Genomic DNA, 15,688 nt, shown 5'->3' on the forward strand with positions numbered 1-15,688 from the left:
CTATTTTAACTTTTTGAGGTGGGTCTTTCACTTTATGTTTCATTAACTATCACATATCTCTCTTGTTTTAGTAAAATAACCAAATTACATACATATATATATATATATATATATATATTTTAAGTCAAACACATAGCATATGGTAATTGATTAATATAAAATAAAAATTACAGTTAAGATAATTTTTTTTGACTAAATGTAACCTTCTAAATTTGATTAAAATTTATAAAGTATGTTTTAGTTTTCTAATTTTATTTTCGTTCAAATAAGTTCTCTAAAGTTTTAAATTTATTCAAGTATTTAGTCCAATTTTGTAATCAACTTTAAAGAAATGATATTGTTTCTTTCAAAATTTACCATTTTAAAAAAGTTGGGTAAAAGGTAATCAAAAAATTTGGTTGCCTAACTTTCTTCTTAAATTAATGATTCTTCAAAGATGTCCCCAACAAAAAAGAGGACAACGCAAGAAACGTCATATGACGTAAACCTCGAGAACACAAACACAATGCACGTAGACACTTAAAGACAATCCTACGGTTCTAACTCCAAACCAACCCATAAAACTTATCCAAACCTTTGACTTTCAAACCTTGACCCTTGACTTTCTCAAACTAACAAAACATGTACAAGTTTTCTGAGTTTTGACATTGCACCAAATTTTTCAAAGGAAGTAAGAATGACTCTTCTACATTAATGGGCAGCCGTTAATGGGGGAGACAATGATATATAGACTATTGATTATCGAAAAATAATATATAGACTATTAGTCTTTCACATGGTTATGTGCTTCCTAAGTAAACATTTTAATTTCAACGAGTATTACTAGTCAGACAGAGTGTTCACATTATGGGAATTAATATTCTATTTTATTTTATGTAACTGGTAAAGTCATTAATGAAGAAAATAATTATCGGTAATCTTTCGCCACATCGCGGTGAGAATGGTCGACGAGCCACGTTTAATTTAGTCGTTTACACCTGTTTCTATATTGAATTGGAATGGGAAAGCGAATAACATCTGAATATAATAGTTTACAATATCCATTGGTAGTGGTCCATTTTGCTACGGAACTAGTATTAATTTTTTTTTAAAAATGTACCGTTCCCAGGCCACCATAGGGAAGGGACTCGAAACAATGGAACTGGACTGATAACTGGCTTACATTAGGATATGAGTATATAAACTTTAATTACTCATGTTTGTCTCTCTTTATAATATATACTTGCCCAAAAAAAAGGAGTATAAAAATATTTGATAATGATTGACTTGATTTCCTATTTAACTATCTTTTACACCCTAACTCCACCAATCTTGCCACCAGGGGTGTAGCCAAGATTTTTAATTTGGGAGGCCGAATTACATGCTTGTACATTAGTCATAACTCATATATTTATGTCTATGTATGTGTGAGATAGATAGAGTTAAAAGAAATAAAGAAATGAAATTTAAAGATTAAGAATGCCACAAAAAAAAAAAAAAAAAATCACTAGTTTAAGCAAAACAGAAAACTTTTAGCGACTTTCACATTTGAGCATGCACAAACATAGCGCACTTTCGTTTACTTTAAATAAATAAATAAATAGCATCCAGACAACTTTGTGTATATATATATATATATTGGTTTGAGTAAACGTGTGTTTTGTTGGGTGAAGTCCGCTTGAGAAACTAAAATATTATAATTGTAAAAATAGTCATATTTCAAAATGAATGCTATAAAGAAATTAACATTATATGATGCATAAGACCCACAACAAAATAAACACGTGACAATTGCTCTAGTCAATTGTTGAACCGAAGGCCAATGACTAAAAGGTAACTAATACTTTTACTTTGTTTTAGTCATTTTATATGCAATAATTTGCTAGACAACCCCACTTAGCTAATTATTTTCATTACTTCCATATAACTTCTTTAATCCTAATAGTTTCATGCTTTGGATACATCCAATCGTCAGCCAATAAAATTGAGACATACTTATGGTATCAAATATTTTTTATCACTCATGCTAGCGTGTTATTCTATGTAGTTTTAAGAGATAATTGCCTCGGCCATTTGATTGATCATACAACCACAACATATTTCAAAGGGGAAACCACTAAAACTAACATTAGACTAGATATGTGAATTTTTTTGGAGGGGCCAATTGATACATTTGCAGGGGCCAGCTTGTTTTTATATGGTATTATATAGGGGTTTCGAAAGCTTTTTTTTTTTTTGTTTTTTTTTGGGGGGGGGGGGGGGGGGGGGGGGGGGTGGAGGGGGCATGGCCCCCCAAGCTTATGTGTGCCTCTGCCCCTGCTTGTCACCATATCATGCTGGTGTACGGTTGCAAAGACCAAATGAGCCGATTTTTACCTTGGTCAAGTTTTACCTTATTAGGCCAATGTCATTTCCTTATAATTATTATTTTTTTTGGAGAGTTTCACAATTTATAGCATTTGCTTCTTATGATAGTTTTTTATCATCAGACCAAGACACTAATCAATTTTTGGTGTATGCGGGGATTAAACTCTATATCTTTTATTTAACTTTCAGAGATTATACCAGTTGAGCTAATTGAAACCTACATTTCCCAACTATCAATACGTAAGAATAGACATATTAAACCCACCTCACCAAAAAAAAAAAAAGAGTATTAAATCCACTATTATTGGAAGAATACATGTCAAATTTGGAGAAAAAAGAAACACTGCGCATTTTTGGCGTGATGGTCACTTCACAAGTTAGGAGTGTTCAAGTCCAGAGACAGGAGCTGTAAATGAACCAAGTCATTCAAGAAAAAGCTTGTTCATACAAGTCAAGCCTAAGCTTTATTTTTAAGCATATTTAATAAACAAGTAGAGTTCAAGCAAAAAAAATTATTCATAAACAAGCTCATAAACATTAAAACTTGATATTAGAGGTTTGTTTAGGATCCGTTTATTTTGCTGAAACTCAAAATTTTTTGCTGAAAGTACTGGAGATAAATGTAAAAATTAGTTGAAATGGTACAGTAAAATCCATAAATAGTACCAAAAAGTGCAATGAAACCCATAAATAATAGTTAAAATAAGATGAATAATAAAATAAATTGATTTTTTAAGTTAGAGCTAAACACACACTAAACCAGCAATCTTAAGGCTCATTTAAAGCTTGAAAAGAGCTTGTATATTATACCCAAAAAAAATCACTGCAATCCCCTTGCCGTATGCTGCCCCTGCCCCATGTCATATCCATTTCCATTCCCTCTGCTTACCCCACCCCACGTCATTTCCCCCTTACTCTCGTTTTTGTCTTTTTAATTTTAACACTTTCCATTTTAATTCAATTCAAATTTCATTTTACTACCTGTCTATCTCTTTCTACGTCGAGAACTTCACCAAGGCTTACTCAAGATGTTTTGGTTCTTCTCACTCAGCAACTTATCTCGCTTCCCTTGTTCAAACATAATTGAGTTCTCTTTCTATCTCTCTTTCTTCCTCACCTACAAGCCTTTCAACTCATTTCAAGGCTGTAACATAAGGTAAAATTTATGTGTGTGCTCTGTAAATGACTTATTTATGGGTTTTATTTTCTTAAAATTTCTCATTTTTGCTTAGAACTTCTTGGAAACCTAGAGGGTAGTGGTGAAGGTCCTTTTCTTTCGAAAATGGAACAAGCTATTTAGAAAGATTTTTTTTTTTTTTTTTTAGAAACAAACTAATTGTTAAATACACACACTTTTATTATACTCTCTCACCAAGCTCAAACACATTACTTAACTCAAAGTACCACTTTATAAGTTGTAAATGGTTGTATAGTGGTAGTATTGCTATGTTTTCTTTTCAGTTAAGTTTCGTTTTTTTATGGGGAAAAAATGACACAGCCGGAAGAAGAATTATTTTATAATTAGTGCATTATCATTTTTCTTTTTCTTTTTTTCATTAAGTTGATTTTTTTTAAAAGTGAAAACTTTGATAAGGAACTTAGTTTTGGATCTTGAGCTCAAAAGCTTATATTGAGCTTCAAGTTTTTGAGCTCAAGTTTGAACTTGAGCTAGGCTTGACTAATGAATTAAGTTGATCCAAGCTAAGTTAAAGCTTTTAGCCTTTCTAACGAGTTCAAGTTTGACCACTAATTTTAGACTTCATTCAAGTTTCGGCTAAGTTTAAACATACACTACTCGGTAAAGCTCAATTTAAGCTTCATTTAAGCACAAGTTTTACCGAGTAGTTCATGTTTGAGCTCGACTTGTTTACAACTCTTCCGGAGACCCGCCACACCCAAACACATCCAACCAACCTGCCACCTAAACTGACTACTTTGGCAATTGGCAACAAGTCCCTACCCCCAAAATCCAGCACCAGCAGGTTGGTTAGCGGGTTTGCTTCTCCAAAATTGATTTGAAATATGACATTTTTGCTTAAGTTGTTTTTATTTTCTTTTATTTTAGAGAAAAAAAATACACACACAATGGAGAAAAAAAAATGAGAGTCTAATACAAATGCATACTACAACTCCACTAACAAGTCATGGTTACTTTTAAGGAATGGTAGGCAAATTATCTACACATAACATACTCTCTTAAGCAATGTAAGACATTTTACATGTACAACAAAAAGTATGTACATTTTTCATGTACATACTATACATACAACAAAAAGTATTTCATGCAAATACCAGAAAAAATTAAAGAACGAAAATTAAGATGGCCATTCTCATTCATAGATCCGTCTTTCCTTCTGATCCGTTCCTTGATGTGTTCATAGCCTAATCTAAGGGTAAATGAGCAACCACTAATCTATATTAGTGAGCAGGCCATATTGCATTACATCTAGTAAAGTTTTTGGTTTCACAAGAAAGCTCGATCTGTTCTCCATAAATTTAATGAAATACAATGACAAGATGGAACTCATGCTCTCTTTAAAATATTGCAAAACGCCATGAACAAAGATAATCTGGCGAGGATCTGGAACACGCCAAAAGATCTATGGTTTTAGCCCATAGAAATGTCTCGGTGGCCTTCTCCTGCAATTTTGAATTTAATGAGATTGAATGGTTGATATGTGGAATGTAGAATGAGGTCCATGTAACACATATTAGCCTGGACCACAGAGTAAAACTGTCCATAATCTCCTCTGTTTGTTGCCTAGCTCAAGTGGGGCATTAGTTCAAAGGTAATTGGGTTATAAAGGCCAAACATGTACAGAGATCAAACTATAGGAAAACATTTATCTCCAAACTAATTTGGAGAAAAGCTCTTCAAACCCCAACTCTATATTTTTAATGGATGTGAATTTTGAAAATTTAACAGTTGGATTGTATGTTCTTATTATATCTTTCATGTTTGCAGAATTTTAAGAAAATCAAAGATCAATACTTATGTCATCAATCAAATGTTTAAATTTCAAGTTTTTATTATCTAAAATTGTGTATAAAAAATAAGCTTATTGATTGAATGGTAAATAACATCCGATTTGAATGGAATTTTACATGCGTGTTAAGAACATGAAATCCAAACGTTTGATTTTCAAAATTCACATTCAATAAAAAGATATAGAAGGGGTTTTTAAGGGTTTCTATTTGTCCATATATATATATTCAATCTGTTACTAAAGAGACCTTGTAAATGATGAAGCCATATGTTAGGTCATCTCAATTCCAGCTCACATTTGGTATCAGTCTGAAGTAAAACCAGCCTAACAAATCAAGTACTATTTCCAAAATGGGGGTTTTTTAATTTTAATCTACAAATGATTCAAATCGGTCAACAACTTGGATCAAATTGGGTCAAACTATGACTCATACTGGATTAGAAGTATTAGCACAACATGTCATCCTAAAGGAGATTAAATTCTCATGATCTGAACGCATGATGACCCATTACAAATAGCACACAGGTAGTCTTGGCATAGAGATAGTGACTATTTAGATAATGGTTTCAAACAATGCAAAGGGAAAATTCAGTAACATAAGGCTTGGGATGCGAAAAACTTCAATTGTAATACCTTTTGGGTTGGATTCGATCGTGCTCATAAAATTCCATTTCTTCATCACTTTCTGAGCACATCATCTTGCCAAGTGGTCGGTTCCCATTGTAACCCTGCTTACAGTAAATTCTGCCATATAATTAGGAGGGACTGACCAATATATTGCAAAAACTAATCTCTTTCTCACACACACACACACACACACAAAAACCAAAAAAATTAAAAATTAAAATTAAAAATTTAAGTGTTAAGCTTTTGAAATGGATTTGTGTAACAAACTTAGGAATTAAGGATGAACACTAGGATTAAGAAACATCATGTTCTTCCTAACACCTCTGTTGATATTTGAATATTGCTTGGACCTCGGAGATGTAGATTTGTTTAACATAGAATTCTTCCATAATTGCTCAGACATAAAGGGGAGGAGCAAAAAAAGAACATAAAGAAAATATTGGAGCAAAAAATTAGGATTAGAGAAAGCAAGCATCGTGAGCCTATCAAAATGGGCAAAGTTCAGGAATAGCATTACTAATTCTGCAAGTTAAATGTGCATTTCCACACCTTGTTACCAATTAATCTCAATTACGTATAAAAATTATTTAGTTATATACACCAAATTGATAAAAGCAAGAAAGGTGTAATCAACAGACCTTGAGACTCAGAGATTTCTTGACTTCTTCCACCCTTTCCTTAACTTCCTCCTGGTGTTTCGTGTCTGACACAGACTTTGTTTCAGCCCATTTAATCTTCTCTTGAATTGTGAGAAGTACATTGTCTGAATTTTCTAACCTAATATCATGAATGGCAAATTTAAAATGTCCTCCAAAGAATTTTCAGAGCAACCAATGACAGAAAATACAAGGAACATTACTTGCAGAATAAGAAAAGAAATGTTTTAAGTTATGAAGTATCATTTCAATTCTAAAGGGTGTAACTGGAGGGATGAAGTTATACAGTCATATGTCTACTAAATGCATCCAATGAACATGAGTTGCACCCTTTATAAAAAATAAATAAAAAATAAAAAAATGTATTGACATCATTGTAAAACTAACAAAACATTGTGAAGTTCAGCAGACTTGGGTCATATCTGACAAATCACAGCAATAAACATGGTTTCAAGTAGCCAATCCAAATGGAGAGGTAGGCATTGGTGAGTTCTGATCTAAAACTATACTACACATAACAGAGAAGGTGACTTCTGGTAGCCCATAAATCTAAGATATTCGATCCACAATGGGCTGGGGATTTAGGCACAAAATATACAGGATATCATTGTTACAATTATATATGATGTGGCATGGGCACCCAAACAGATTGTGAAGGGAAGACCAATTTTAACTGAACAGACTCTCTGACATGGATATCAAAATAACACGATGTATTATGTAAAGTCAAGGTGTCGTCATAGAAAATTACTTAAACTGGAGGATCAGTATGAGGTGCATAGAAATTAACTCTGTTAAATGGCCTTTAACATGGATCTGCAGCTAGTGTTTTGGACATAAGGTACACTATGATTTTTTTTTTTTTTTGATGAACATAAGGTATACTATGATATTTGAACCAAGACTCACCAATTTCCTAAGGTCTGTATCATATTATCAAGCTGTCCAGGTCTCAAATCCCTCCCTGCTGCAAATTGCACCTACACAAAAGCATGATCTCAAGATTAAGCACTGAGTTCTGTAACATGTATCCATAAACCAACCCCCCCCCAAAAAAAAAAAAAAGTTCCAACCTCAAAACGTCTTTGCTTCTGATCCAACTTCCCTTTGACTATGCCCTACACAGATATATGAGATCATTATAGGAAATATTTTTCAAATGTTAAAATGTGAATGTCTCAGATTTTAAATCTTATGTTACTGGTTAAAATTTAATCAAAGATATTGCATTACTTTCACCCTACATTGACAAGGAAAATATTTGGTACAAGTATAATTTATAGGAGTAAGGGACCTACGGCATAGATGCACTCATTGATAAGAAAGTCTTCAAGTTCTCGCACGTTAGAAATATCAAGTTCCTCAAGAAGTTGATCATAGGAAAGAACCTGTGAGAGAGTTCAGTCATTAATCAAAACCATATGAGTCCAAGAAATAAACAATTAAAAACATATTTAATTATATTTCTCCACAAAAACAAGAGACAATCAACACAAGCAATCCACACATCAAGGCTTGTGAGTTCAACTCAGATTACCTGACCACCATAAACTGACTGAGGCAAACCAATGCAATATCATAGCTCCACTTTTGAAAAATATTAATATGTAAAATTGAAAAAGTAGTTCTTTACATGTATAATTGAAAATCATTCTCTTTTATTCTTTATCGTTGCTGATGAATTAAAGAAAATAACAGAACATTCAGGACCCTAAGATAATCATTCCAAACCGAACTAGTTTCCAAAATTCAAAATTTTTATCATCTTTGCCACCTAGGCAAGCAGCGTAGAAAAATCTTTAAATGATGTTGAGATGTGAGACTCTAAGGGGAAATATGAAATACAATCACAACTCCCAAGGCCTATGTATAATATGCCTGACCAAAACAGTTGATCTTTGGGCATAATAAAGTGTAAATTGATTTAAGTTAGCTAAGTTGCATTATGGCTTCTCGCCTTTGTAGCCATACTTAAAGGAATAACCAAAATACATCTCAACCCCACAGCTTAGCTGAGTAAATCTTTGACTTGAGTACAGCATACCTGCAGAAGCATTAGCCCATGTCTGAATCCTACCACAGCCCTTCTGGTGGCCAGTCCCAGGAACTTGGCATAGTAATTTTCTGGTATGTTAATTACATGAGACTAAATTGCCTTGGAATTAGTTAAGTGTTTAAAGAGACCCAAGTACCACATCAAGGAAAGGGAAAATAGAAGATTTCAACTTTCAAGAACATATTTGCATCTGCAATCAAATTCTATGACCATTTACACAATTAACTTAGAAGTTCAAGGCAGATAAAAAACTGATTGCAATAAAAAGAAATGACTAAGATATATATATATATATATATGGGTATCAAAAACTGTAAATTTGCATACCTTGTTTATCTCAGCAAGAGTAAGTACACTAAGCTGTTTTAACTTGAGGATTTGATCAGGTACTAGCAATGGAAGAAGGCCAGCATTACCTAGTACACATTCAAATCATTAGAATCCCTCAATTCATGTTAGTGTATGAGGTACATTAAAAGGCCAAGACATAAAAGAAAATAAGGAATTGTGCCACTGGCAATGACAACCTATAAACAACTGAAAATGGACTGGTCCAAGACCTTACTGTTCATGATAGAGCCCTCATAAAATACATATATATATATATATAAATATTTTGTTATAATCTTCTGAAGTGACAGCAGCAATAATGGATTTGAGTGCCTTCTTTTAACAGCCATTTTATGAGAATAGTGGTGAAGTGATTTAATTCACCATTTCCTATCAATTTAAGCTTTTGGGATACGTAGTGGTTTACCATGTTCTCAAAGTAGGTGGTCCTACATCGGAAGTTAAAATTTCACATGTGGGGCCTCACTTATTGGGGTCAAGTTTGGGCCTAAACATGAGGGGAAGTGTTGGAATAATACTAAAGTGATTATAGTCAAGCTTTCCTATTGTTTTAAGGTTTTGGGACAAGAGTAGTTTATCAATGATATTACAGTTACAGACTGCAATATCTTACATAGGACTAATGCCATTGCCCACTGACCGTCAATTGGTGGATATAATAATTATTCTGCAAGAGAAACAGAATTATATCTAAAGCCATCATAGATTCATGGAGCAATTTATATTTTGCATCACGGTGATGTACCAAATCTCTCTCACAAGGGAGTGGGTCCCACCCTTGTGAGAGAGATTTGATATATCACCGTGATACCTAATACTACCTCATCATGGAGTGTCATTGTTTAGAATGCATCTGACCAAAAACTTCAAGCAATGATAATTTCCTTAAAAGGATTATGAAGAAATTATTACAATTCTCTATTACCATATTTTTTTTGGTGTATTTTTCCGTTATTCCACTCTCTCTAGAGAGAGAGAGAGATGAAAAAACACATCAAGGGCTAAATACAATAGAATTCACAGAAATTCCATGCCCCCTGCAAGTCGCTATTGTGGCTTTTTATTTTTTAGGGGTTTTCTTAGTCATATTCTAAACATAACTCATGAAAAAAGTATTAAATTGGATCATACATATAAGTTTTCATGTATTCCTAATAGTTTCTGATATTCTTTTGTTTTTCACATTTATCCTAGCATATGGACATATATTAGTAATCATAGTTGGCTTTGGTTGAAATAACAGTAGACCTACACTTTATTCTCTGTGGCAACTGTTACCAGTATCGCTTGTAGGATCGACAAGAAAAACGTAAAACAAATTAATTGTGTTATGAAAAGAAGGTTTGTGGTTTTTTGTTATAAAAAAAAAAAAAAAAAAAGATATATAGCTTCTCTCCTAAAAAAAAAAAAAAAAAGATATATAGCTTCTCTCCTAAAAAAAAAAAAAAAAAAGTAATTTGAAAATTATGATAATGAAAATATAAATAAAATTTAACAGCAAAGATATGAAAGGCCCCAAAATTACATAAGAAATAAGATGATGCTTAACTTTAGTTGAATGCAAGACATTCCAGACAAAAAAAAAAAAAAAAATTCATTAAACACAGTTTTGGTACTTTTGATGATGTATGATCTTTATAATAGGGATTATCACAGGAAAATTATATATTGTGAACATAAAAGGGGAAGCAGGAAGCCCAATGAAAGAAGTACTGGATTTAAACAGAGATGATTATCTGTTTAAATCTCAACAAACAAAAAAAAAAACGGCTGACTTTTTAAATTTAGTCACTGTAAAATATTACCACTATTCTTCCACTGCGATTGTCCCATTGTAATTACATTAATTCCATTAAAAACAGAAAAAAGAAAAAGAAAAAAAGATAATCGCTGATAATCCAGACATTATAGACAACACTATTAATGGTTAAGATATCCATGGTGAAGTATGAAACAAAAAGTGGTCATAGATACGAGAAATATGAGTCACTGATTAAAAAATAGAGCCATACCTGCTCCCCTTCAAAAGGAAATTAAAAAAGAGAAAACAACATCAACAAAAGAAAGAGTTTGTAAGGAAAGTTTCTTACTCTTGTAGTCTCTCCATCTACCATGAGCAAATAGCCGAAGCACATCAATGTATCCAGAATATTCAGTTCCCTGAAGCTGTAATAAAGTTGTATTCTAAGATTAGTACAAATATAATGTAATTACTTATGGCAGCTAGACAACTCAAAGGTAAGTAATTGATCGGAAGAATTAAGGAGGTGTTGATAGAACTAGAATGGACAAGAAGGAGAAAAGGGAGAAGAGATGCGCACTCACTTTTCTTCATTTTGCAGTTTCAATAAAATTCAATTCAGTATGCACAAGCTGATGGCTATGGCTGAAATATTATAGGGGAAAGACATGGCTATACGATGCAACACGCATATTAGGTACGTAAGCACAGGAACAATCAACGTCTGTTTTGACATTCTTATCTAGTTGACAATTTAGCTATTTAGGATTTGGTCATTTCAACAATAAAGATTTATAGGAAAAAGTTTCAAGATTTCAAATTGTGAAAAGACCTTTTAATTTTTTCAAAAGAAGATCAATCACATTATATTGCCCCCAATAATCATGTCAGCTGAGATAAAACAGAGAATGATTTTATCCATAAGAATCCTTTCAAAAACTAGAATAAGCTTCAGAGGGAAAGGAAAAAAGTTTCAAATAGTAAAAAGAGCTTTATATTTCTTTGAACCAAAATCAAGTCATACGCCAAAAATCATGACGGTTGAGATGAATGGAACATTCAAATTTATTCATAAGAAGCCCTTCAAAAACCATTTTTCTAATTGAAGTAAATGGAGTCTTGGCAAAGAAAAGAAAATTTTCCAAACACAATGATGCTTTGTTTTGGGTTTTTTTTGTGGGTAATAATGCCCCTGGTTTACAACTAATCAAGGATACAAATAAATTATGACCAATACATGAAAAGAATCCAAAATAAAATGAAAGAAAAAAACTATTTGTGCAAACATTAAGTTGAATATCATGTAACTCCTTATTAATATTACATCACTAAACATCTTTTTATTGGCTAAGTACTTCGTCACATTAAGATATGAGCCTAATAAGAACCATCTCATCTATAAACTGCTCAAAGTTACATGTGATCTAATGATAGGATTGAAAAAAATATGAGCCTAATAAAAGTCTATAGAGTGGTGTAAGTTTTATCAAACTCACACCTAGTCTAACATGAACCCAATTCTTGAGAATATCCAGCATCTTATTTGCCAATTTATAATTCCTTAGGTGTTGTAATGTTGTAGCTTAAGTTTTCAAATTAAATTCAACCATATGATTGTATTGACTAAAACAACACAAAAAGTGACATTTTGCCCCAAGGACAATTAACTATTCTTAAGTTTTGTCCATCTATCAAAAGGTGTTATAATAAATATTCCAATATATTTTATTTTGGTATTGACATTTGATATATATATATATATATTTTTGGACAATATGTGATAGAGTATTCGCATCAGCGAAGAACCTATTTTTTCTATTTTACCTAACTTCTTTCCAAAAACACATACGTCAAACTATCTATTTTACACGACATTTCATTAAAATATTATTTCTTTATCATTTTTTTTTTTTGGTTGGTTAGGCAAATTGTGGAGCTTATGCTATAGCATGGAGGAATGGAGAGGATGGATTTGAACCCAAGATGTCAAAAACATAGCCTCTTGGCCCTAATCCTAATAGTATAGTAGAATAAGCAATACTTAAGAAATCAAAACTGAAAACCCAATAAATAAATAAATAAAGCGAAATCTAATTGACACCCAGAAAAATTAGAAGGTGGTATACATTGAATCTGAAGAACTTTTTGTATTGGGTGTCATAAATATTAGTCAAACTCACATGATTTCAACCAACAATAAGTACTTTAAAAAAAAGAAAAAAGCAATAGAAAATAATGTTATAGGGAAAAGAAGAGTGACCTGAAGGAGATTGGGGAGGGCGAGAATCTCAGAGAAAGCGAAGAGAGAAGAGTGGGAGGTGGCTTCAACGATGAGGTTGGCGAGAGAGGAAGGTGTGTGATCAGTACCACTGGAGACTTGCTTCACGAAGTGGTCGATGAGGTGGGCTTGATTTTCCTCTATCTCCATTGCTAAAACACAAAAAACAAAAACAAGTAACAAAGATATGTGTGTTTGATGAACCAAAAATAGAAAAAGGAGAGAGCTTTTTGGTTTTTCCAAGGAAATAGGGTTGTGAGAGAGGGAGAGAGCTGAGCGTGGACGTATATATATATGTTTGTGTTACTTACGATACGAGTTTTGGTATTGCTAACGTGCACGGCGTGGGTCTGGTTCGGTTGTTTCTTCCGAGTGAATAATGTCTTTATCTTTAGTTAATAAAAACTCAATTACAAATTAAACCAAATCTTTTTTTTTTTTTTTTTGGGGGGATAGGAACCAAATCTAGAGTTGTTTTGATATAACTTAACCAAAATGCTAGTTATATCTGCCCTTATACCTAAAAAATTTAGTAAAGTTGTAACTAAAGTATCTCTTAATTATTTATAAAATTGTCATTTCGAATTCAAATGACTTTAACCACTTGAGTAATAGATATAAATGGAATGACTCAAATCAAAGTGACGAGCAAAAATGCAAACTTTTAAAATTTAAGAGAATAATCAAAATAATCATAAACTTAAATGATACAATTTGCAATTTAGTTAAAATTAAAATTAGTACTTGCTGCATTTTTCTTGGAACTTGAAAGTGTTTGTACATGTACAAGATTTCACTTTATTGTTTCTCTCTCATGATAATTACTTTTTATCATAAAGTGAAGATACCTATAATTTTTTTTTTTTTTTATGTATAGATGAAATTATTTGTTAATTGGAACCCAATAAAGAAGTGAGATATTTAAACCTTCCATTTGATGAAGGCTGTAAAATCTTGCAAGACCTTTATAAGAAAATGTAGTAAATATAAGAAAATGTTTACCTCTAAATTAATTTGGAAGAAAATCCATCAATCCCCATTATGTAAAAATTGAAAAAACTATGGACAAGGATTTGCTGCAAACAAGTTTGCAACACTTCCTGCATATTAGCATATGTGTCAAAATATTAAAAGGACACTTGTCCATGACCAGTTAAAAAAAAAATCTGTTAAGTTCTTAACGTTTCTCTCACTTGCACACTCTCTCTCTCTCTTTCTCTCTATCACATGCACAAGAAAAAATAAAATCACAAATCCTTCTCTCTCTTCAAAACCCAACCAATGTTCTCTCTCTCTCTCTCTCTCTCTCTCTCTCTCTCTCTCTCTCTCTCTCATCTCAAAAACCCAACCACATCCTTCGTGCCTGGCATAGCCCCGCCACATCCAACTCATCCCTCGCCACCAGTCTCACTTCGCCGCCAAAAACTGCTACTCCAATGCCGTATCTTTGCTAAAATCTTTCTCAGGACTCTCTCTCTCTCTCTCTCTCTCTCTCTCTCACCCTTCTCTTCCAACGCTAAGATGGGTTTTTGGAGATTGATTTTGGTTTATGGGTTTCTCATTGAATGAGTTTAATGGGTTTTTGAGATCTGATTTTGATGAGGGTTTGATGGATTTTTGGGGTTTGATTTTGGTCTATGGGTTTCTTATTTTATTTTATTTTATTCTTGTGTTAAATTTATGGGTTTCTCATTGAATGGGGTTTAATGGGTTTTTGGAATTCGATTTTGATGAGGGCTGAATTCATGTGAAGAATTTGAGTGGATTGGAGAAATTGATGGTTATGGGTTTGAACAATTTGTGCAATCTATGGAGTTTAGCGGAAGTTTTGGTGGTGGTTTGGGAGAGATTTTGTAACAGTTGCGGTGGTTTTTGTGATGTCTTAATATCTTGGCAAAAATGGGCTTGAGATGCAGTGATTTGGGATTTTGAGTTGAAGTGAAAGGGCTTGGTATCTGAGAAGTGAGAAGAACAAAGGAAGGAGAGAGAGAATGTGTTGGTTGGGGATTTTGAAGAAAGAGAGAAAATTTTGCATTTTTATTTTTTACATGTGTGAGAGAGAGAGAGAGAAATGTTAAGAACTTAACAAAAGTTTTCTTTAAATTGGTCATTGACAGGTGTCTCTCTAATATATTGACACACATACCAATATGCAGGAAGTGCTGCAAACTTGTTTGCAACAAATCCTTGTCCAAAAACTATTCACCTGTTCTTTTCGTCACGACCTATTTAAAGAATCATGTTACTTACTAATAATAAGTACAATTTTAGTATATTTTGACACCCTTCCCCTCTCTCTCTCTTTCTCTCTCTCTTTTTGTTCCAAATTGATTGTGACAAACAAATTAAAATACAAAAAAGAATATTCTTTTTTTAATTCAATCAATCCCAGATTAATTTCCAAATAAGATATTTTCCCCCAAGACTAATTTAATTTCTAAATCCACTAGAGGTGCAACCATGCAGCAGGCACCCACAAAATTCAGAACTCACCCTGAAGAAAATTTTGGACAATTGAATAAGTATTTAATATATCCATTTCTTTTTTTGATAATTCAATAGTTTCATTAGGGGAGAGGGGTTTTGGACTAAATGTCTTTATTGGAAATACCAAAAAATGTCAATTGAGAAACAAGGCTCGTTACA

The 15,688-nt window shown here is 32.7% G+C and overlaps 1 protein-coding gene across 3 annotated transcripts; it reads right to left on the reverse strand.

Annotated features, from left to right (window-relative positions):
* Nucleotides 1–4,476: 4,476 nt before the first annotated feature.
* LOC112036216 (COP9 signalosome complex subunit 7) lies at nucleotides 4,477–13,361 on the reverse strand. 3 transcript variants are annotated; one of them, XM_065778803.1, is made up of 10 exons: nucleotides 13,025–13,361; nucleotides 11,114–11,183; nucleotides 9,000–9,088; nucleotides 8,661–8,762; nucleotides 7,915–8,004; nucleotides 7,690–7,734; nucleotides 7,526–7,596; nucleotides 6,599–6,737; nucleotides 5,967–6,061; nucleotides 4,477–4,986 (listed from the first exon to the last, which is right to left on the reverse strand). In XM_065778803.1, exons 1-10 carry the CDS (start codon nucleotides 13,190–13,192, stop codon nucleotides 4,947–4,949), a joined length of 909 nt encoding a protein of 302 aa, XP_065634875.1. In that variant the 5' UTR covers nucleotides 13,193–13,361; the 3' UTR covers nucleotides 4,477–4,946. The 3 variants fall into 3 exon arrangements, with proteins under 3 accessions (XP_065634875.1, XP_065634873.1, XP_023924795.1); XM_065778801.1 differs by having other exon boundaries at nucleotides 11,114–11,189; nucleotides 13,025–13,355; XM_024069027.2 differs by lacking the exon at nucleotides 8,661–8,762 and having other exon boundaries at nucleotides 11,114–11,189; nucleotides 13,025–13,343.
* Between the last annotated feature and the right edge of the window lie 2,327 nt (nucleotides 13,362–15,688).

Source organism: Quercus suber, unplaced genomic scaffold (assembly GCF_002906115.3).
Source record: "Quercus suber isolate HL8 unplaced genomic scaffold, Cork oak 2.0 scaffold_11, whole genome shotgun sequence".
Lineage (NCBI taxonomy): Eukaryota > Viridiplantae > Streptophyta > Magnoliopsida > Fagales > Fagaceae > Quercus > Quercus suber.

Excerpts from the sequence above, each read along its gene's own strand:
- LOC112036216 (XM_065778801.1), bottom strand. The coding sequence starts at position 13,192 with ATGGAGATAGAGGAAAATCAAGCCCACCTCATCGACCACTTCGTGAAG. Across the intron at positions 7,735-7,914 it reads TCAATGAGTGCATCTATGCC|GGCATAGTCAAAGGGAAGTT; the intron begins GTAGGTCCCTTA and ends ATATCTGTGTAG. Across the intron at positions 6,738-7,525 it reads ATACAGACCTTAGGAAATTG|GTTAGAAAATTCAGACAATG; the intron begins GTGAGTCTTGGT and ends TCATGATATTAG.